Below are 23,335 nucleotides of genomic sequence, written 5' to 3' on the forward strand. Positions count from 1 at the left end.
ACAGACCTGGCTGGGGCACAGGAGAGGACTAACACCTCGGTTCTCCCAGACACATCTCTGTCTGAAATGCTGCTGGCGACCAACAGAGGATGAAGAAACTGGACAACACCAGCTTTAATTCCGTCACTGGATGCTGGTGTAAAGTTGGTCTTGGCCCAAATCGAGGTGTAATTACTGAGAAGACTTGGGAGAGAGTTACAGAGCCATCCCCAGCTGTGGGGCTTCATTTGGCTTACCCTCCAGTGACTCACTGGTTTATGAGCAATCCTTGTATGCCTGATTTGGAGAACTTACTCACCCTTCAGAGACTTTAATGCAATAAAGCAAATGTCAGCAAGTGGGACGCAGCTTAGCACATCACCCCAGGCTGTACCCAGCTCCCCACTCCCTGGCTGTCCCTGCTTGAGGCCCTTCTGGCCACCCAGCGCCCAGAGAGGGCCCCACACAGGCAGGTTTCAGGACACGTTCCAAGGCTGAGCAGAGGCTTGGAGACGTGAAACCCGGGAGGGACCTTGGGCATCAGCTAGACTAAGTCCTGGAGTTTGGTCCAGGGAGGTTAGAGATTCACTCCAAAGCACTGGACATCCACCTCCCTGCCCACCATTCATTGCTCCATTCTCTTCTCATGGTAGCCCTGCTTGGATTATGCAGATGAGGGACATGGGCTGAAGGAAAAGCTACCCCAACCCAGTCTGGGTGGCTTTCTTGACTGAGGACTTGGCCAAGGACCCTGTGGAGGGGGAGCTGGGGAAAGGTAAAGTGAGTGGACAGCAGGGCCCCAAGCAAAGCCTTGGAGGTGAGATGTTTAGGAAGAGCCAGGCTCCCTGGGCTCAGCTGCTGCCTTGCTATTTGCTGGGTGGAGGATGGGAACCCTCTCTGGGCCCTTCAGAATTGAGGGGTAGTTGGAATCCTCATCAGCCACCAGCTGACTGGAGTGCCGAAGTCCCAGCCAGTTCCCAGTTCTGATTAGGAAACAGGCCCCCAAAGTTAGGCTGGAGCGGAGGCTTGGCCAGCTGTGGGGGAGTCAATACTGGCCCTTCCTTCTCCCACCAACAGAGGAAAATCACTCAAAGCCAAGTCCATTCGGTCTTGGATTTCTTCAGACCCCCTCATGAAGATTTATCCAGGAACTCCAGAGGGAATTGTCTGGACCAACTGGTTCCAAGGGTAGGAAGAGGGGGAAGGGACTCAGGGAGAAAGTTCACCTGTTCGCTTCACCTCTTGGCCATTTTCCCAGCCTTCTTTGAGTGTCTGCCATGTGCCAGGAGCTGGGGGGAGGAGACCTACCTCAAGCTGGCCCTTAGGATTTGCTGGAATCAAGGGCCTTGAACTTTTAAGGGACTTTGAGGATCATCTAGCTCAGTTCACTCATTTCAGACGCAGAATCTAGGGTTCAAGTCAAACTCCACCTGGGCACATAGCAGTGAAGAGCCCAGAGTGGAAAGATGCTCTGAGCACCTACCCCTGTGGCCTGTACCTAAGGGCTTCTCTTGCATGTGAGCTTAGTTAGGAAAGCCTCTCAACTGGAAAGCAATGTTACCTTCCGTTATTAAGACCACTAGCTCCTCAGGGAAAGCACAGCCTCACGCCTACAGCTGCATACCCACCACTATCACTTCAGGGTTCATTTGGAAATGAAACCTAGAGAAGCAGATTGGGTCCCCACCTGTATCCCAACTCACCAACACCAAAAGTTTGCTTACTGTTTTTATTTTGCACTATAAAAAACAACAAAATAACAACTAGTAACATACTGCTTCTCTTCACATTTGTATGGATTTTAGGAAATTATTGCCTTTTCCCCCAGAGAGAGAACCTATAGACAAAAAAGTAGTAGTACCACATAGCAAAATCTGTAAATCCCAGCAAGTCAAAGACAACCCCCAGGGGCAGGGGGGAAAACAACTCACAAAAACAAGACGAGCACACACACAGGGACAGTAAGCTGGCGACACGGCTGTTTCAATGCCACCAACCCAAACAGCAGACACCCTCTTTCTCCTGGCGCCCACTGCTACCACCTCAAAGGGGTGATTTTTGATCTATGGTCTGAAGAACTCTTTTCAAATGACACATGAGTGGCTTTGAGGAGAGATGCAATGAGAAAGGTTCAAGTATGAGTAAGACTTGTGCCAAAGTCCACAGTCAGTGAAGAGCCCAGGGAAACCCAGCGGTGTCGACATCTTAACTCCTTCAACCAGCTGTGTCCATTGTATCCTGGACGGAGTCTCAGAAATACAGGGGCATTCAAATCAGTATATATATGGTGTCCCTGCCATCCCTGTAGGGTTACTTTCCTGACCAGATGGCAATCAGCTTATGGCCTGAAGCAAGAGAGATTGAGGCTGCCAAGGTAAAAAGAGTCAGGTGGAAATTGTGCTTCCTTCAAAACCAATTGGCTTCATAGCGGCCTTTTCTCCTGGTTTAGCGACTGCCTTTTCCCACTTTGCAGCAGGTATTTATTGCCTTACACTTGAAATGAAAAGGCGAACTTTGGGGTGCGAGGACTGGGCAGTCCTGAGGGCAGGGGGTCTGGAAGGATAGTAGCACACGCAGTGCTTCCAGAATGGCTTGGCCTTCCTTCAGTCCCGAGAACCTATCCCCGAGGTCAGTATGAAGTTTGTCTGCAAGGCTGCTGGCCACTTACTATCCCACTGGGGCAGTAGGACAGAGTGTGGTCTTCAGTATTGCACAGGTATGAAATGTCCACGAGTTTAAAAACTGAAATCACAGTTGTTCTTGGGGTTGGGCTGGTTCCCCTCCCCAGTTTCAGCAGGATGTGGCTGTGGTCAGGGGGCTCCTGCTGAGCTCGGAGACTGTCGAGTGGGTGGGCACTGACGTCAGCACCAAGGTAGGGAATGTGCAGTAGGAACCCTGCATGTCCGGGCTCAGTGTCTGCAAATGGGCTGGGAATGAAGAGCTGGCTGCCTCCCCTTGGCAGGAGGGAGCCTGGGCAGTGGGTGTAGAAGGCAAGGTCTCAGATTCAAACTGCAGGAGCTGGCCCATGAAGCCAAAGTTGGGCGAGACCACACTCCTCCTCTGCTTGATGTAATCAAAGGCATCCTTCAGGCCAAGCTGCTTGGTCTTCATGAGGTAAGCCATGCAGATGGTGGGCGACCGCGAGATCCCCGCCTCACAGTGGACCAGGACCTTGCCTCCCTTTTCCCTGACACAGTCTGAAAGGAAGAAAAGACAGTGGGAATGAGTTTGAACTGGTATCCAAGGCAAAGCCTAAACACGGGCATTAGACATGACAGTGATCTAGTTATCACAGCGTCCCACCTGCTCAACAGCTATAGTCCGACGTCAGCCTTCTGCCCATTGTTAGTCTCCATTGGCGAGGCTACAGCTTAGGGGTCCCACCAATGTCTTTTCCCATGTAGGACCTTGCTAACACCTACGGCTGCTTCTCAGCTCTCCAGGGTACCCACACAGAATCTGTCACTGCAGGTGCTTGACCTGAAGCAATCCCTTCCTGGAAATGCCATCTTCGCCTGGGTCCCTGGATGGGTTGCAGGAGGGCATTGGAAAACTGAAACTGTATGCACATTTTTATTGGGTATGCACGTTTTTCTGAGAGGGTCCAGAGTCAAAGACCAACTTAGAGAAGCAATTCCTGCTTCTCAGGGTCTAATGGTGATGACCTATCCCCTCATTCTCGTAGAGGCCTTCAGGCCTCCCTGCATATACCCTCTCTGGCTGTACCAGGGCGGGATGCTTGGCTTAGCTCCCAGGGTTCCCACTGCTAAACATACAATAAACAGTGCACAGCCACTAATTATAGCCCTGACTAAGTGATGCTTACCAGACGGAGGACAGGATATAAACGGCTTTCGCAAACTCCACCTTGTGCAACAATGGGAGCCACTGGTATAAAGCTCCCGGCCATCAGTTAGCATTCTTTAGCTCAATCTGACAAGGGGGTGGGGGAGTGCCCTACTTTTCAGCTCTACTCCTCCCCACAAAGAGCTACAACTTTTAAAAATGGGAAGGGTTAAAAGGTCAAACATGTATACACAAATAAAAACCACACAAAAAATGCTCTCTTGCTTATGAAGAAACAATTACATCACAGGAAGTTAGATGTGCCTGGCACTATGTAAGGCCACAGCATGCAAAAACACTTAAGATTTTGAAGGGCAAATAAAAAGTCAGTCCCCATACCCACCTCCCTTCTCAAGTTCAAGAAGTTTACAAATGAATCTGCAAGATCTAAAGGATCTGAGGAGTCAGGGAGGAACCCTGGAGCCACCCCACTAGAACAAAAATCCCAAAGGACACCTTAGTGTGGCTCATTAGAGGTGTCCCCCCAGTTTAGTCTCTGACTCAAAAGGAAAAAAAAGTCCTTATAAATTCGTTCAAAGGGGACTTGACTCCAAGGTCCTAGGATCACAGGTCATGACTGATTTTCCTTTGCTCCTCAGATGGCTTCCTTGCAGTCTAGCTTTTAGATCGGCCTAGGGCCAATCCAGGAAGGCAAAGGGCCTGGAGTCTGTTGCCTCTGGATCCCACCCTGCTCCTCAGAGCTTGCCTTCCACATGGCCCTCCCATGGCCTTGCCCTTTGGAAGGGCTGAATGCAAGGTTTGGCCTCGGTCCCGCCTTCCATCAGCAGAGCAAGGAGTCTGGAGAAAAGCATCCCATGCTTTCAAACGCTGTGGGTTTGTGCAGTTGTGTACACAGACACACTAAACACACAGGATGAGAGAGGGAAGCTTCTGAGAAATGGATGAGGGCAGGTTTCATGACTTCACTGAGTAGCTATCTAGGTAATTAAATAAGGGCAAGGCATTCCCAGGGACAGGGAGACAAGTCAAGGGTTTCCTGTTTTGAACCCATCATTTTGGCTGCCTCTAAGGGACTCCAAAGGAATCACGTCAGCGCAGAAGTTCGGGCACAAAGGAAATAGACTTGGCCTTTGCCTTTGGTTGTTTCTTGAAAGGTTTCCTGTGGAGCAGACAGGGCCACCGTGAGACTTAAGAGGGACCCTTTCAGTGTTACCTGCACTCAGGAATTACTGCTTTGCCTAACACTTGCCTTTCCCCTCCAACATCCCTCAGAACAAGATACAGGAAAATCTTGTCTCATCTTCAATAACCATGCATGTTACAGGAAAAGGACAACTCCGGAAAAGGAGGCCAGACCACAAATTGGGGAGCTGTACTTGCAAATTTGAGACAGAAAAAGTCAGCCCAGCCCTGGAGGGAGAGCAGAAAGGGGTGAAGAGAAGATGTTCAATGGGAGAATAATCCTTGCCACACTGAGGGGCTGGAAACCAAGGCTCAAAGCCCTTTCCAGGCAGAGCAGCTGGGGGTTTCAAGGCCTATACCATGGAGTAAATGGTAACTGTAACTGCCACACGGCATGTACAAGGGATGAAAACAATGCCAACTTTACTGTGCACAACATATGGAGCTTGAGTCAAGTGTCATCTTTAATCCAAAATTAACTGAACATGCAAAACAAATTGCCCCCAAAGCAGTCTGCCAAAAACTGTGGAAAGCTGCTGGGGCCCTTGGGGCTCAGTGCATAGGCAGTGTTCTCTCAGTCCTTCTGTTTGCTTTTAAAAATATCCCAACCTACGTAGAAGCAGTTAGGGTGGTTCTTTCCCTCCCCTGCCTCCTTGGAGCATTACGCATGGACACACTCTGCTTCCCGCCTAGCTAACAATAACAACAGGAGCAGCGAGTGTTGCCATAAAATTCTATTAATTCATTTATCTTACAAATGAAAACCCCTATTAATAGCAACTCAAAACCTCCCCTCTGCCTTTTTGGTGGCTGCATCCCTTCCTAGCTCCAACTCTTGGTGGCTGAATACACAAGATACTTCCCTGCTCCGTGAAGATAGCCCCAAAAATCCAAAACCAAGTGCCCCTCTGAGGCTTCCCAAAATAACTGAGGTGGAGCGACTGAACCTACCAATGAAGTCTATTGCTTCTTGAAAGTGGGAGCTAATGTCAGCTGTGTGGCTATCTTCCACAGGAATCCATTTGTAGTGTAGGTGGGTCATGCAGGCCTCAGAGGTCCGCCGTGAGACGTTCAGCAGGGCTGTGATGTGCAGGTTGGCGAGGAACTCGCACTTGGATGCATGGTAGGCACTTCCAAGGTAGAGGAATGGAAGGATTTCAACTGGGCCACCCTGGACCGGGGCAGAAGACAACCAGGACATACTGGATTAGCTTGCTCATTTGGGAGAAAAAAACAAACAACCCTGACCTATTTGTGTTAAGGTGGGAGGTTCCCTTTCTGGTTTCCAGGTAGAGAGAGTTCAGAGCCAGGGTAGTTCAACCAAGACTGTGGGTGGGGCCTCCACCCCGGCAAACTGTCCCACCAACATTGCTGCCGTGACTTGGTGGCAGCAAAGCCCCACAGCAGAGTCCCCCTCACACACACTAGGGAGGGAGGAAATGCCACAGCCTTCCTGTGCTGACAAAGGTGAGGAGCAGGGTGGTGAGAACTCAAGAGGACCGTGCTGAAGTTCCAGCTGCCCTGAGAGCCCCAGGGCAAGGCCCTTTATGTTGCGGGCAGCCTTAGTTTCTTTCTAGATAAAATGGAGAAGGATTCAAAACAAGGTGAGCTCCCCTCTTGGACAGTCCTTAACATTTTATATAGTATATTTCATCAAATCTAGGACACTGTCGATCTTAAGGTACATCCAGATTTCAGAGATGGTAAAATGTTCCTCCTTCCCCAACAAAAGTATGCTTTTTAGAAGTGAAAATAATTACTATCTACCCAGAATCCTCAGATAAAGAAAAGCTGTTATGTCCATGAGTAGAGGGGCTTTCCCCACCCCCGATCTTCTTCATGTGGGGCTGAGGGGTTTTGGTGAGAAATGCGTACATCCTCACCCTTTTGGGAGGCCACCCACACATCACGTTTCTGGTTAAAAAGGATCCCCATTAGCACCAGAGACCAATCTACTCCAAGGCAAAGCAAAAAGAACTGCTAGCTAGTCAGACTCTCGCAAGTCCGGGTGGCAAGAAGAGCCAGTGGTGGTTGGAACAATAGGAGCCCCTGGAGATTCAGACGGAAACACTGGGCTAGGGGGACAGTGGCTGTGTCTTTGGGAGCCTTTTCCATATCATCCATCCGCTTCCTTTGTTTCCATTTCCTGTCCTGGAATAAGAGTGGAATGGAAACTCTCTGCCAGACCCGTAATAGCGAAAGGGACATAGGACAAGGGCCAACAGCAGGCAATTCTCAAATTATCCCACAAGTGGTGTTTGCTTTTTCTTTCCTGGGAAATCAAGTGTTTAGGCAGAGGCTAGTTTGGCCACTTGGAAAAAAGTTACAGAGGATTTCACAAAAGGTAATAATAGTAACAACCAGTACTTTTATTAGCAGCTACTATGGCTGGCCCCTGGGCTTAATCAACACTTCATATGTATATTCACAGATCTCTCCTTCTCTTTAGTGCCTGGAAAACACTGACACACCAGGCCCTTCTAACATACTTAGAAGAATGGGCTTAGCCCAACATACCCTGAAACCATGTTTCTTGCCTTTTCTGAATTTTCTGTTTAGACGCAAGAGGAAGAAACCAAATGCTTTCAGAAACCCCAAAGGTTAACATGACCTCTCCTGGCTTCCTTCACTGCAGAAGCGTTTCTAAGAAGTAGCCCTAGGGGGTTCCCCAGATGAACCCCGGACACACATCAGGGCCTCCCCAGTCCTGCCTTGGCCAAAGATCTGCTGTGTTTCTCAACATCCTGCCAATTCTTATTTCTCTTTCACTTTCTGAGAAACTAGGAGGAAAATACCACCCAAACAAACAAACAAAAATAGAAAGCAAGCTAGGCTGGATGCCCATTGGCTTGAAAGCTGAGGGCTCATTACATATTGTATTTTTAATTGAGGAAAACAAAATAATCCTGGCACCTTGACAAGCAAAGAAGCTTCCTGACCAAGGATCCCATTCAAGGAAAGGTCACCTGGCTTCACTAGAAGTTTAGTTTATCCTTTGGGGCAGAGCTCTGCTTAGGGCAGGCTGCTGGTACTTTCGGCAGCATTTAGAAGCCTGCCTTCTTGCAATCTGGATACATTCTTATTTTGTGAGAAAAACTTGAGAAGCTCATCCCACCAAGTCAGGTGCCTAGAATGGCCCTTTTCTGAAAGAAGGTATGTAAGCAAATGGAACGTAGTCCTGAAAAGACCCAGAACAAGAAGTGAAGAGAAGGGGGGTTCTGGGCTGAGTGGGGCCATGAAACCAGCTGCAGGAGTTCGTGCAAATCAATCATCTCAACAGCTGTGAGATAGTTTTTTCCTTTTGTAAAATGGGAAGGCAGGTTTTGATTTCTGGCTGCTGCCAGTTTGGGTCATTGCTTGCCTTTTTCCTCATCATCTTGTAATATAAGTAACCCCCTAAATGAGCCTTCTGCTTCCTCCTTAATGACTTATCAGAAAGAACAATTCTTTAAAGGAAAAAACCCACATGATTACAGAAACATGAAATCCTCTATTATCTCTTCATCTCTAGTTTCCATATAATTTATAATTTATGGAATTGTAAGCATCGGACCAAAATCCTTAAGAGGAGCTCACTTAGCCATCCAAACTAGCTATTCTCTACAGCCCTCCCCCAACCTCCCCCACCCCATTTCAGTTAAAAATACCAACAGGACATGCTGGGTTGGTTTGTAGAAACTGCAGAGCATGAATAATTACAAGGATCAACACAGGAAGCTGAAAATCAGCCCTGAAACATCTTCAGGGAAACCTAAACTGTATTTTGAAGCTGCTCTGCACCTCCCAGGCCAGCTAATAATGTATCTTTCACTTCCCCTTTTCCCCAGAAGCTGTCAAGCATCCTGTCTGTGGCTCCTCTGCTCTCCTCAGCTTGTTTGCTGGAAGGAAGCCCATTTACTCTTGGATGAAAACTCAAGTTGGCAAGCAGGAGGGGCTCTCTAAAGCTAGAGGGCTCTGCCAACACCCTGATCCAGAAAAGAGCCAACCAGCACTGCTGAGTGGGGAGAGGAAGAGTGAGAGTGCTGAGGAAGGAACATTCTCTGGGGCCAGGATACCACTTCACACCATGTACCTGGTCATAAGCTGGCCTGTAGCTGATGTTGAGCACTGATTTTCCACACTGGCTGATGACGGCTCTCTCAGTTTCAATCTTCTCTTGAGAAATGGGTTTCATGTCCACACAACACTCGGGATATTCAGAGTAGAAAGTCTCATAACCCCCTATGAGAAAAAAAAAAAAAAGATAGATGTTATCATTGGTTTCTCAGGCTGTCAGAAAATGTCCAGAATTAATCAATAACTTGAGTATGGAATACTCAAAAATATTAAGTTAATACAGATCTGGTCATAGAAAAAAACTGAACCAAACCAACAAAGTTTTAGAATAGAAATGGGCTCTATACCTACACAACCACACACTCTTCTAAAAAGCTGTAGTTCGGAGAGGCAATGATTAACTTTTCATGTCTATCAGAAGCAGCTAAAAGTGAGAAAGGAAATAATCTGACATCTGGCAAATATTAACCAAATCCTTGGAGAAAACAAAAGCTATTTTCTCTTTTTATCTAAAATGCAGACATGATGACGCAAAATTTCATCAATTTTCGAGAAGAGACTCCTAAACCGGTCTGTTTCATCCCTAACCCACTAGCTCTAAAATGGACCTCAGACAGCAACCCCTCTATTCATAAAGGAATAGCAGCTAATGTGAGGTTTAAACTCAGGGCAATAAAACAGCCCTGCCCTTTTTCTCACTCCCAGGGTACTAAAAACGCTGATGACCATCCCCTCTATAGGGCCAATTTAGGGTAATCAATCTAGCTAATTCCCTTCCAAAGCAAACTGGAGAAATGACATCTTCTGAATTTAATTCTCAGCCCCTAAGTAAAAACCATCTCTCTCCCCTAGTGACTACCTACCTACACCCTCCCTTTTTATCTACTCATTATCCTCCCCTCCTGAGCTTTTCTCCCCCACCCCCACCCCCTCAAAACCCATGACAACTACTGGCTTGTGTGAGTCTATAAAAATCCTTATTAAACTTCTCCAAATGGATCACTTAAGGTAAAAACTATTCTCTGGCCAAGTCGCAGAAATTTGAGTATATAAACAAGCCTTCTCCCGCCCACCACAATACTCACTGGGGGAAGAACCAAATGAAAAATGAAAATAAAGAACCAGGCTTCGTAGCCTCCTCACGTCAAGCGTTGCTGGGTGAACAGGCTAGGCGCCTTGCTTGGGGAAACCCTGCTTCCAATCCAAAATGGGCTAAGGCACGCTGTAGAGCCTCCAGGAAATGTGTTTCTGTCTTTTACTGGCCCAAGAAAATTCATTTGGGGTCAAATCATCATTTACATAGGCGCTATGACACCACGCATTTTCCAAACCACCCCCTTTTTTTTCTTCCATGTTTTGATGTTCTGAAAGCCCCACAGTAGAGCACATGGCGGCTCTTTTAAGACCCTGCAGTAAACAAATGGTTAATGGATTACAAGGGAGTCTCCAGCTCCCTTCCAGAAGTTGCAGCCAATTCCTCGAATGAGTCATCTTGTATTACTGCTTCCCCTCAGGTTGCTGGAACTGCCCTGCCCCCACCTAGTATACCCAAATCTCCCCTGTGGTCACTTCAACGAATAGCCTTGGGCCTCTTAGTTCCACAGCCACCACATTCCCAGTCATGCCAGGAGACCAAGCCAGAGAGCATAGGATGAGAAGGTGTGGGGGTGTCTGTGGCTTGGTTTCCTCCTCCCCCCAACTACAGCCCTGGCCTCCTTCCCTCACATTGACCCCCAGGTCCTCAGAGGGTGTCCCTAGTTAGTAAATCACTTCCTGTACCTGTGCCTCAACATTTTGGGTTTCAGGAGTCAAACTGAGTTATATGGGATTGGGAACCTGGAGAAAGAGTGGCCGACCTCCCAGAATTCAGAATGAGGCTTGGGAAGAAGCCTTGGTCACCCCATCTCTTGGCTTTAAATAGAGCACTAAAGAGTTGGCTGCCAGGACAAGCAGGAGGGGTGGGTGTGAGCTGGGTCCTGCCTGCCTGTTGACAAAACAAGACAGACAGAAAAAGTCTCAGTGTAGCTGAGGGACAGATAAACAGGGCCCTGCCTCTTCAAGCTGGGGTCAGGAGGAGCCCTCCAGATTAGATGGTCTTTGTCTCTCACCCACTCCCACCAGAGGGGTGGAGAGACAGAGAACATTCCTCTCTGGTGCCTCACTTGAGTTGTAAGAGCCATGGCAATTCTTTTCACTGCTTCAGCCCTCTTCAGAGTAATTCTGCTTTTGATCACCACTGAGTTACCAGGACTGCAGAGCAGAGAAAGTGCAAGGACACTACATATAAATATGCACTGACAACACGGTTCAGTCACCTCATTTGGGGGTGGGGTGGGTGAGGGGGACTAAGGGACATGTAAAAGGCATTGCCCCCAAGAACTGAGATGCCACGCGATTAAAACCTGAACTCATACCTGGACATGAATTAGGAAAGAAAATCAACATTTTCTTTGACAACAACTTAAAATTTAGTAGTGTTATAAGGAAAATATATCAGGCAATTTCTACTGAAATTTAAAATGCTCATAACTTTCAACCTGACAATTCTCTTAATTTTGCTGAAATAGGGCACACGCAAAAGCACTTGAATAAAGATACATTCTACCACACTGCTTCAAATAGTGAGGCTAGAGGCAACCTAATGGCTGCCACCAGAGAACTGGTTTACAAAGTGAAAGGGACATACTTGCTCTGACAGGGACAAAGCTCCTAACATTTAGTGGGGTGAGAGGGAGCAATTAGAAATATATGAAATCATTCTATTTTTGAAAGGAGAATTAACTTACCTAAAACTGAGTGGGAAATAGTTGGCAGTTGTCTCTAGAGAATGGAACTGGGTTCTGGGGTGCTCAGAAGACCATTTTTCATTGTACAGGTTTTGTATTGTTCAAATTTTTACCTGCATATGTTACTTTCATTTAAGAAAACATTCTGAACATTAGCTTTTCTGAGATACTGAGTCTATACAGCTGCCTATATCCCTGTGGCAATAACTTCTAAACTGTCAGTATGCCTCCGTGGAGAGGGGTGCGGAGCATGCTACTGGGGAGGTGGATGCTTTTCCTGTACTTCACTGCTAAGATGGAGAAAAAAGCCACACCAGGAAGAGAGAGAAAATCAGGAGCCAAGAGTGAAACGTCTGCAGAGCTTGGAGGGCATCCCCCCATACCCTGGGGACCGAGGCTAGGTGGAGAAGGAAATTATACATCTTCTGCCTCTGTCATCTTCCCAACAGGAATCAACAGGGAATGGTCTGCAAGAGGTGCTAATAGAGGTGGGAGCTGCCCAACTGCCTCTGGAATCTCCTGGCCTAGAGTGTGTGAAATTCTCCAAGTTGCATGGTTTAAGACAGAACCCTGCCCCCCACTCTCCCCCAGTTCGCTGCCCAGAGTTCTGAGCTGCATCTCTGTTACATCTCAGTATGTCCTCCCTAGGGTTGGCAGGGCCTTGTGGTGCAGCCTGGACTAAGACCCCATCTCTGCACTGCAGGATTGGTCTTCCAAACGTTTGAGGTTACAAAGGAAGCTCAAATACAAGGCAGAAGTCATAGGAAATGACCCAGAAATCAATGCTCTGGAGTTTGAGAGTCACCCACCCACCAGAGGAAGTCCAAGTCATCTCTCCAGCAGTTGTAAAGGGCAGACTTGTGGTGCAGCTTCTGGGAGCCTCCCCTTAAGGAGCCGGAACCCCCTCCACCACAGTCCTGCGGCACGGCACCACTCCTCTGTCCCCGCTGGCTGGCAGACAGGGGAGGCCTGACGGCTGGGCTCTGGACCCCTCCCTGGGATGATCACGGGACGGAGGAGGGGGAAGGCAAAACGGTGGGAAGGCTATCAGCTCCAAACTGAGCTAAAGAACGGCCTGGGAGCGGAGAACAGGAGGCCGGACGAAAACAATAAAAAGCAATAAAACGAAAAGGAAAGGAAGGGGAGGACCTCGCCAGGGTCAAAAAGACAAGAGGGGTCGGAGAAGACACAGACCAATACAGGTTAATTGTCCAGGCGGGGGAAAAGGCGACACCAGGGCGCCACGCTCCACGGGGGGCGGAGGGGGGCGGGACCTGCTGATCCCGTTAGATCTATCCGGAAGACTCAGAACTCAGGCCTCTCAGCAAGAACGGCTCAGCCCCCTCTAGAAAACGGGGCCCTCGCCTAGCATGAGCCGATGATGGCCCCAGAACTAAGAGGCAGCGCCCCCAGCTGGGTGACCAACCCCACCCACCCCAGGCGGACAGGCTGTCGGGCGCTTTCGAGGAACGCGGGTGGGGAGCGGGAAGCTCTAAGCACAGACACTGGCGGTGTCCTCCCGAGCGCATGTCAAGACCAGAGTGCAGACCCCGGCAAGTGGAGACCTCCTGAGCTCCGGGGTGGAGGAAGGCTCCGGGGGCAGGAAGGGACCCCACAGCCCGGGGCCGCAACGCGCTCACCTTTGAGGAAGTAGACCCGCGGGCCGGCGGGCAGGCAGGCGAGCAGGGAGGTGAGTACCACGCGCGCGACGCTCTCCTCGCGCAGCTTCTGCCAGTGGCGGCTGCCCTGGTCCAGCACGACCACGGCCGCCACGCCGCCGCCGCCCTCCTGCAGCAGCCGCGCGCGCGCCGCCTCGTCGGGCAGCACGTAGCGCGCCGACACCGCGCCACCGCGGGCCCGCCGCAGCACCACCGAATTGAGGTTGACGTTCAGCGAGCCGCGCACGCTGGAGGCGGCGAAGGACAGGTAGGGCCGGCAGTCGAGCACGACGCAGCGCGCCGCCGCCTCCTTGCGGAGCATCTTGCGCAGCTGGCGTCCGTCGAGCGATGTGACCTTCATACCGCCGCCGCCGCGGCCCAGCGGCCCCGCCCCGCGCGACTCGCAGGTGCCCACGGCCAGGGTGCCCGCTGCTAGGCACGGGAGGGCAACCCACGGGGCCCGCCGACCGAGCCCGGCGCCGGAGCGGCCGCCCAACTCTTCTTTCCCGCCCCACTAGCTCAGCACCCAGCCTGGCCACTCGCCGCGGCTGAAGCCAGGGATTCCGCCGGCGGCGCAGCGTTTTATGTGAATGAGTGTGCGGCCTGTGACGTGACTGCCCATATAAGGCCGAATATGGGTATTTCCCCGCCCCTTCGGGCTGTGGCCACGCCCCCGGGGAGCGGACGCGCGGGGCGGGCGCCGAGCGTTAGTCAGCCAGAGAAAGAGGAAGTGCAAGGCGCCTCTCCGCGCTCTCTCTGGCAGTGCTCGGAGACACTCACGCGCGCATCACCGCGGACTGCTGGTGGGGGTGTCAGCAACGCCACGAGAGCGAGGTGACCCACGCTGTGCGGGAAGAGGAGGAAGCAGAGGAGGCAGGGCTGCCGCCGCACAGTCTTGCGTTTCACAGACGTAGGTTCAGCACCTGCCGGGGGCCGAGCCAGGCACCGCGCTAGGCAGGGCAAAGGGAGCCCTTGGCCACTGCCCCCAGATGAATCAGAAGTCGTTTCTGATCCATTCCGAAGACTTACACGTGAAATACATTGATAGCTGGCATTTGCTTCAAGGGATGGGTTATATGACACGAATTTGGGTTTGTGTTGGTGGTTGCTGAAGCTTGGTGTTGGGTAACTGGGGTTCATTGTACTGTTTTCTTCGCGTTTCTGTATATTGGGAATTTTCCATAATAAAAGTACCTAAAATAAAAATGGAATATGGGTATTTCCCCGCCCCTTCGGGGAAAAGAGCCAGCAATTAATCTCCCCAAATGGACTCTGCCCTTAAAGGACTGATAGTCCTTTTCTCTGTCACACTCCAATGATAATCAGAATAATTGTTTTTTTTAAGAACCTTTTCTGGCCCCTGGAAAATCTGTCGTAAAATAATTGCAGCATCAACATACATCGGTCGATGGAGCTCAGTGCCGCCAACTGTCCAGGTGGCTTCTGGATTTTGGGGATTATCTGTGGATCAAGTATAATCTCAGGCTGTCTGTCGCCACCAGTCCCCAGCAGCTTCAGGCTTCCCATCCCCACCGTGGGGAATTGGACCTGATTCACCATTCAGCAAGTATTTATTGAGGGTCAGCTTTGTGCCAGAACTCTGCTAGCCGCAGGGACATGTGTGAGGGAAACATGTCTGTCCCCAACCTTACAACTAACCATTTGTTAACCTGAGTGGGGAGGGTGCTGCTTGATGGAAAACAGCCTGCCTCCGCTAGAGAGGGACTTGTTAAACTACTGACATAGGGGAACAAGGCTTTCAAAAGGAAGCAGAAATCAAATTCTGACATCAGATACAATCAGACGGGACCAGACAGTTAGCACTGCCCCTGGGTCTGATTGAGGCACTATCTCTACCCTGCTAGCGGAGTGTTAATGAAGATGTGATGTGGGGTTTTTGTTTTCTTTGGGGTTATCCATGCCAGCCTTCCCTGCCACCTGCTTCTCTTCCAGTGTCACCAGCGTCATCCGCTACCTGACATTTCAACCTAGAATCACACACATATGGAGCACCCACAAGGCCAGGCTCTCAATTGGGTGCTGGACACCAAAGTGATAAGCCTCTCTGCACCAGCTGCCCCCTGCAACCCAGGAAGGAGGCTTGGTCCAGCTACAGGCCTCTGTAAGGCCCTGCAGTCAGTATAGAAAAACATCCAGGTTGCGTGAGGTAGGGACATGGAGAAGGCCTCCCAGGCCAGAGGAGAGCTGAGGCAAACTTCGAAGAATGAGCTGAGGTTACCCAGGCTATGGAGGGGAGCGTGGAGGGCATTCCAAGCAAACTGTTTGAGGTGAAGGAAAAACAAACAAATAAACAATCCAGCATGGTTTGTGCTGGATGAGTATGGGAGATAAGGCACTTATGGTATTAGAAAATTAAGCTGGGTCAGGTGCTTGGAGGGCCTTGTGTGCCATTTAAGGCATTTGGATCTTAGCCTTTGGCTGGAGTAGCCCCCACTGAGGAGTCTTACTCAGTGACCTGGTCACTGGTCATCATGGGGTACCTCACTGAGCAGTACTGTGGAGGATGGGTGATTTATTTAGGAGTGGGAGGTGGGGTCTAGCCTGAGTCAGGGAGGCAGATAGGAGGCTTTTGTGGGTAATCCAGGCCTGAGCTGATAAAAGGCCTGCCTGCCGGAACTTGGTAGTGATAGCAGAAGTTGAAGAGGCCACATAGATGAGAAAAACCTTTAGGAAGTAAATTGCCAGAAGGGATGGGTTGGGGAGAGAGGAGTAGAGATGCCAGGGTTTTTAACGGGTGACTGGGGTGAATGGTGACACCCTTAGATAGGGACCCTATAGGAACAGATCTGGTGGATAGCAGGAGGAGGGTGGTGAAGTTTAGACATAATTAATAGAGTTGATCATGGGCCACCCAAAGGGGTGCCTGCTAAGCAGTGGGGTGGCCTGGCAACCAGCACACGAAGGTCATCTATCGGCAGGATTGTTTCCTTACTTTCCAGATTCATCACAAAGTCCCAGGCCTCTGCCTCCCAGATCTCTCTTCTGCCCTGCTCTTTCTAGTCCCATTGCCAGCTGGCTCTGAGGGTGTGTGATCCAAGCAACTGTGCAGGACCTGTACTTAGAAGAGCCCCATGATTGGTTTAATGCTCTGCTATCACTCTCACGAAATCATTAATAATTTTTGGACAAGGGACCCTGCATTTTCCTTTTGTACTGGGCCCCACAAATTATGTAATCAGTCCTGCCGAGGCCATAGTCAAAGGGCCCCATTATAGCCCCCACTGGCTATAGCATCCTGTTTCCCAGTCTCCAAGCCCTCTTCTTGCTCTCTTGTCCTCTACAATGTGATCTTTTAAAGTAAGATTCTGACCTACCTGCTCTGCTCAAAACCCTCAGTGACCTACATACTGCCTGATAAAATCCAGATTCCTTAGCGGAACACCATGATCCTCATTCTGACCAACTGGCCATAACCCACCACTAACCTTGTTTCTCTCCTTCCTCCCCACAACTACCCCAAGTTCCAGGCTCCAGTTACTGCCCTGTTTCCTAAACTTGCCCAGCATTTTGGGCTGCCTCCACCCTTTCTATGGGACTTGAGTGCCTCTCCCATTCCTTTATATAGGAAACCTTCTTCACCTTCACACACCAGCTCCAGAGCTACTGTTGAATCTCCAAGAAGCCACCCCTTAATTCCCAGCCTCTTAAACTGTCACCTCCTGGGGTTCTCACACTTATACAGTTTCCCTCTCCAGCAACTTGATATGTGAGTGTTATCTGCCCTGCCATTAGCCTGCAGGCATCCAGGCCACACTCAGGACTTATCCCACCATCTGTGACTGTCATAACACCTAGCACATGGTAAGAGCTCAGTCAGTGTTGGTGGAGTGGAATTCACTGCTTGCTGGGGCTTGAGAACAGCTGGCTTTTTGGAGGCACCTGGGAGGAAAGTTGGTCCCAGCATAAATCAAGGCACTGGACCCTGGATAAGGAGGCAAGATAAAAAGCTGTGGACGGAGTCCCTAGGGACAGGAACTAGCGTTCATCGACTATAGGCCTACGAGGAAGTGGAGGCTGGAATTGTATAAATACTCATCCTCTACCCCCTGCAGCTTTGGAATGGGGGTGAGGGTGGTTTCTGGGGAAAAAGCAGAATTTAAATGAACAATTTGAGTCCATGAAGCAGGACCTTGTTCTATTCATCATCCTTGCCCTCACACCCATCCACACCCCAGCCAGTTATACTCAGAGCTGCTCAGGAAGAGTTTTACATTTCTTGACCCTCATTTGACCAGTCTTCCTAACCCCCAGGCCCTGGTTCATCATTATGATCTACGGTGCTTACCCTCTGGAGGGTCACAGGTGCCTCTTTTTAAAAAGTTGTGGGTCTGCTCCTTGGAAAACTGAACACACAACACTCAGCTTCCGATGTCAAGGCATTTCACAGATTTGGGGGCGCCTGTGTCTGTCCCTATTCATCTCAGCCTCAGTAGGAGCTTTTGGGATTCCTCCCCAACCCTGCTTCCCCCCACCTGCCCAAAGGGTGGGGCCAGGTGGCCCACAGGGATGGATCAGAGAGTGCCCAAAATGCCAGGGCAGGGGCCCAGAACAATCCCAAGGGCAACCCAAGGGTCCCCTCCGAGCCCCAGCCCTCTCTGAAGGTTGCATTTTGGCCCCTGTCTTTATTTACTTTTCTGATTATGAAAGTAGTGCATGCTCAGTGTTGAAAACATGGAAAATGCAGATAAGTGAAAATTATTATATTTTTAAGAGCACTGCTTTCTCTGGCTTAAGATCCCAAATCAAGGCTCCTGCCTGGTCTGGATCCAAGATTTGCTTCCCACCATCTTGGATAAAGGAAAGAGCACTGGACTAGGAGTCAAGGATCTGGATTCCCATCCAGTTTATTTAATATTTATAAAGTGCTTTTGTGTATTTAGGTGTTTTTCTCCCTTTGGCCCTCCCAGCTCCCTTATCCCTAGGATTTTAGAATGGAGTACATACAATGTACACTCAGGGGTACAGACATTACTTGCTGTGTGACCAGTGACAGTCACTCACCCCCTAAGAGCCATGGTTTCCTCTTCTGTAAAACAGGGATATTAGTACCTATCTGCTAATGGTGAGTGACAATGACATAACGTTCATAAAGCTGTATTGCATGATGCAAGCATAAGGTATTTGAATGGTCATTATTGCTAATGATATTATCTATCATCAAAGCAGTTACTCATTTACTTGGTCAGATCCTGATGCTATATTCAATTTCCTCTTCTGTAAAATTGGAGTGAAAATAGGATTTGACTCATAGGCTACTTTAAAGATTCAGTGAGTTAATACATGTGAAATACTTAGAACAGTGTCTGGTGCATTTTAAGAACTCAGTAAATGTTAGTTGAACAGACTGTAGTATTTGTTCCAGCCAAGGCTTTTCTAATGGCACAGGAAAGAAAGATGGGTCAGGCATGGCAGGGAAGAAGGAGCTACTTGCTGTCTAATCCAGCTAGCAGTCAAAGGAAGAATAATTGAAGCCTATGAATTGTTCTTCCAAAAGTCTGAGTACAGGGTGATATTTAAAGAGTAAAAATCCCCAGACACACGTATAGTAAAGTAGGAAAGACAAGAAGCCTTTCACACAGTAGTAATTGCTAAATTGGGTGATTTTAATATTGAAAGCTAAAGAAATTTTACGTAAGAGAAATTAATGAAGGCTAGAGTATTACAGCAGGCAAGCCTGGGAGGGGAATTTAGATTTGATAAATAAGCCCTCCAATTCTCAGACCAGGGACTTTGGAGGGTGACACCCCAGGATTCAAGTCCCTGGTCTGCCACTTACTCTTGTGTGACCTTTGGCAAGTTACTTCACCCCTCTAAGCCACAATTCTCTCATCTGGAAAAAAAAAAACAGAATTTGGGGGGAATAATAATAGTACGTAACTCATGGAAGACTAAATAAAGTGCCCACAAAACGCCCTTTTCTGTGTGCCTGGAACATGGTGAGAGCTCTGTGTGAGCCATTATTTTTCTTTATGAAACGTCACTGGAAGCACTGAAGCACAGAATCTTGCCAGTGAGGAATCATAATTTTACTCTGAAATTTTCCAGAGAGGGCGCTTACTGCCTCATGAGATTTCTGAATGAGGCCAAAGAAGGAAACAGGCATAACCTGGGATTTTATCAGATGCCAGGTATGTGTTGAGCACGTCACTTAGTTCTCACAACCATGATGTAAGTACTATTGCCCCCATTCTACAGTAAACCAAGGTCGCGTAGCTCAAACTGACTTCCCTGTGTCTTCCACCCTTTGGTTCCAGGCCTGGAGAAATACAGTATAAGTCTAGATGATCTTTGAAATATTTGAAGATGGTCATTCCTTCCTTTCCTACTTTCTCTTTTCTAAGATAACAGTCCTCATTCCTTACCGTATCTGTTTTCCAGACTCCTAAAAAAGACTTTTTGCTTATTTGCCAGAACTCTTTACTCGCAATGCTGTACTCAGAAATGAAATGGGCGCAGCAGAGAATGCCCATTTACTCAAAGTTCAAGGGTCCTTCAAAAAATTGTTGGCTTCTAAGGGCCCTGGACATGGTTAGAGAAAGGAAGAGAAGCAAGAGAACAAACATTTGAAAACAAAGAGATGTAGCCCCCCTATCCACTGAGGGGTCGTGGACTATCCTGGAAGGGTGGGAGGAGGATTTTATCCCCCAGTTCCAGCCTCCCCCATTCAGCACTTCCTATTCAGCCATTCAAATCTGGTCTGGGTGGTGTGGAGGCATCCTTGAAAGCGACAGGAAGTGGCCTGGGGGTGGGAAGGGGTTAAGAGGAATGAGTTTGTGGTTTCTCCAGCTTTACCTTAGAGATTCTGGCCAGAAAGATAAATGGCTGTTGCAACGTGGTCTTTTTTTTTTTTTTTAATGGGGAGTGTGCGCCCTTGCGTGAACATTATATTTGCTCCATACTAAGACACTGGGGGCAAGGAGGATGGGTGGGCCATGGGAAGAAAACCGATTATACCTGAAATGTCCACAGCCTCTGGATGGATCTCTCCAGGCTGCTGGTTTCTGTCCTGTCTCTGTCTCTCTCTGTAGTGGGCTGTCTGGAGATGTTTCCCAGATTCCAGTCATTTACCACCTTCATGGATTTTGTAGTATCTGAGTACCATCTGAATTCCTTCAGGAACCCATTAAAAAAAAAAATCCTATTGTTTATGTTTTAAACAATAATATCTGGGGTTTGATAATTATTTTCTTTGTAGTAGAAATTAAAATACATGACAATTCAAGTGGGAGACTTTCATCTGTGTGCTGCCTACAGTTGCTTCTTTAGCCACCAGGATGCCATCAGTACTTGGGGAAATAGTAATCAGGTCCTGGAGTAAAGGAGACCAGCACTGGGCCCAGGTTCTGGAAATGGCCAGGGTGTAGCCTTGGACAAATGGCCTAAACATTTCTGAGCTACAGTTTCTTCTTGAGTAAAGTGGGAAATTAATAAGTTGTAAAGTAGAAATAAAATAATAGACATGAAAATGCCTTGCAAAGTGCTAGGAGTATTCCTTTTCTTCCTTGCTCCTGGGAGAGGTGGGGTCCAGAACCCTATCTCCCCTGGCCTAGAACTAGAGGAAAATATTCCTAAATCTCAAGTGTTCAGAACAAGGGCTTTGTCCAAGGTTCCACCAGGGCTCTGCCACCTGACCTGCTGTGGGACACTGTGGGAGTCATTTCCCAGCTCTGTTTATCAGCTTCCTATCTCCAAAGTGGGATTAGTTAGGGCAGCACTTTCTCAAACTTGATTGTGCCCAGAATCACAGGAGCCAGGGAAATGTAAGTAGTTACAGTAGTTAACTCCTAGAGGTGTTGAAAGCCTTTAATTAGACAGTACATCCTAAACATTTAGCCTGGTGCAGTGCAGGAACTTATCCAACAGACAATAGCTGTATAGTTGGTATTATAGTGAGTGGTAAGAGTGGGTTGAGACGTAACTCCAGATAGAGCAGATGATGCTGAGACTTACGGCACCTATGATGTTTGGAAAGAACAGGGTACCATGAGTCCGAGACGCAAATTCAAGTCCTAGCTTTGTAACTCATGCCATAGCTGTGTGAGTTTGGACAAATCTCTTGATCTTTCTGAATCTCAGTTTCTCTCTCTATTAAAGGGGAAAGGAGTTGAATAAGATGATATGTAAGGATTCCTTCAACCTTAAATAAATTGAGGCCAGTAATCCCTACTCTGTCCCCTACCCCCAACAAAAAGACCCCTAACAGGCTAGACCTTGGTCATAACCTTGAGCTGCATCTGTTGTAGGGGTGGGCCTGCTCTGAGCCCACCCTGACTGAAGGGAGGGCTAAAAACTGGAGAGCCCAGCCTGGTGTCCTTGGTGTTTCTGAAGCCCAGGGTGACATCACCCGCGTTTCTTGGCCTCTGCAAAGTCCCCCTGGTTAGGGCGGCATGATTTGCAGCCTAAGTGGGAGCAAGTTTATAGCATGCCCAGAAAAAGGATGAAAACGGAAGCACTTTCAACATTCCATCCCACTGCTTCACCACACTGGAGGCAAAGATGATTCATGAATAAACTTCTTGTAAGTATATATCACACCTGGTAAATGCCAGCCCATATGCACATCCCCTCCAAACTCTGGGCTCAAGACCCAGGCAGCTAGTCCCTGTAAGAAACTTGCCTCTTGGTGGAAGAAATGGGCACCTAGCAACCTAGTTCCCAAGGGAGAACAGGCCAGCTGAGACGTGCCAGTCCCACGGCTGCAAGCGCCCTGCCAGTGCGGCCCAGACAGTTTATTTATGTATAAGTCTGTGCTGAGCCCTTATCATGAGAAACATTCATTGAACACTTGCTGCATGCCTCTGGCTTGGCAAGTTCACCTAAATGACTTGTTTAACCTCCTTACATCTCAGTGAGAGAGCCTTGTACAGATGGGGGCACCCAGGATCAGAGAGGTTAAGTGACTTGTTCAGCCACACAGCAAGACCTTCAAGTTTCATCCCCTGAACAAGCCACCAGGTTGAGCTGACCCCTCCCTTCTCTCTTCTCTGTTACGAACTTGCATCAAAGGTCCTGTCCTTCATGGTGACTCTTGATTACTGACATCTCCTCTCTCCCCCTGACCAAGGAGCCAGCACCTAAGGCTGCTGCAGCCATAGTCCCTGGCCTGGCCCACAGCTGACCTTAGTAAGACATTTTGCCCAATGAGTACATGGAAATGGGTTCTAGTTCTAGCATCTACTGCTCAGCCCTGAGCCCAAGACTTCATTCCTAACCTCAGGGCCCTACTGTCTTGTTATAGATGGGAATCTGAATCATAAATGGAAAGAGGATCCACATATCAGTCTGAGTTTGGTTAGGGATTCAGGGGCTGCATATATTCAGAGGAAGGGGAGATGGTCAGAGGCCCAAGCATCCAGGAAAAAGGTGTAAGAACTGAACACCCGGGGGATTTACTCAGGCGGAGAGGAGAAAGGCTCTGCAGCTGAGGGCGAGAGGCTAGGAGGCAGCACTGGGAGGTAGGAGGCAGCCAGGTTCCTCTCTAGGGAGAAGACCCCGTTGGGGCTGGGAGGTTCTTGTAAACTGGGGGAGGTTGGGTCTAGGAAATAACACCTGCTTTCCGCAATCAGGCATTATAGCTATGAAGTCTAAAATGTTTATTACCCTTTTACCTAGTAATTCTGCTTCTGGGAAATGATCTTAAGGAAAATCTCCAAAATCCGGGGGAGTAAAGCTATATTCACAACAGTGTTCATCACAGAGCTATTTATAAGAAGGTAAAAATGGAAGCAGCCGAAACACTCCTCATAAGAGAATAGCAAAGAATTGGTATATCCAGCAGCCATTAAAAGTGTGATGTTTTCAAAGACTCTGAAGAGCATTCAAAATCAATTATGTTAAAGTGTTAAG

The 23,335-nt window shown here is 48.8% G+C and overlaps 1 protein-coding gene across 1 annotated transcript; it reads right to left on the reverse strand.

Annotated features, from left to right (window-relative positions):
* Positions 1–1,694: 1,694 nt before the first annotated feature.
* On the reverse strand, positions 1,695–14,029 carry DUSP5 (dual specificity phosphatase 5). Its single transcript, XM_037001355.2, has 4 exons — positions 13,451–14,029; positions 9,041–9,189; positions 5,920–6,139; positions 1,695–3,176 (listed from the first exon to the last, which is right to left on the reverse strand). Exons 1-4 carry the CDS (start codon positions 13,827–13,829, stop codon positions 2,770–2,772), a joined length of 1,155 nt encoding a protein of 384 aa, XP_036857250.1. The 5' UTR covers positions 13,830–14,029; the 3' UTR covers positions 1,695–2,769.
* Positions 14,030–23,335: the final 9,306 nt, after the last annotated feature.

This window comes from Manis javanica, chromosome 7 (genome assembly GCF_040802235.1).
Source record: "Manis javanica isolate MJ-LG chromosome 7, MJ_LKY, whole genome shotgun sequence".
Lineage (NCBI taxonomy): Eukaryota > Metazoa > Chordata > Mammalia > Pholidota > Manidae > Manis > Manis javanica.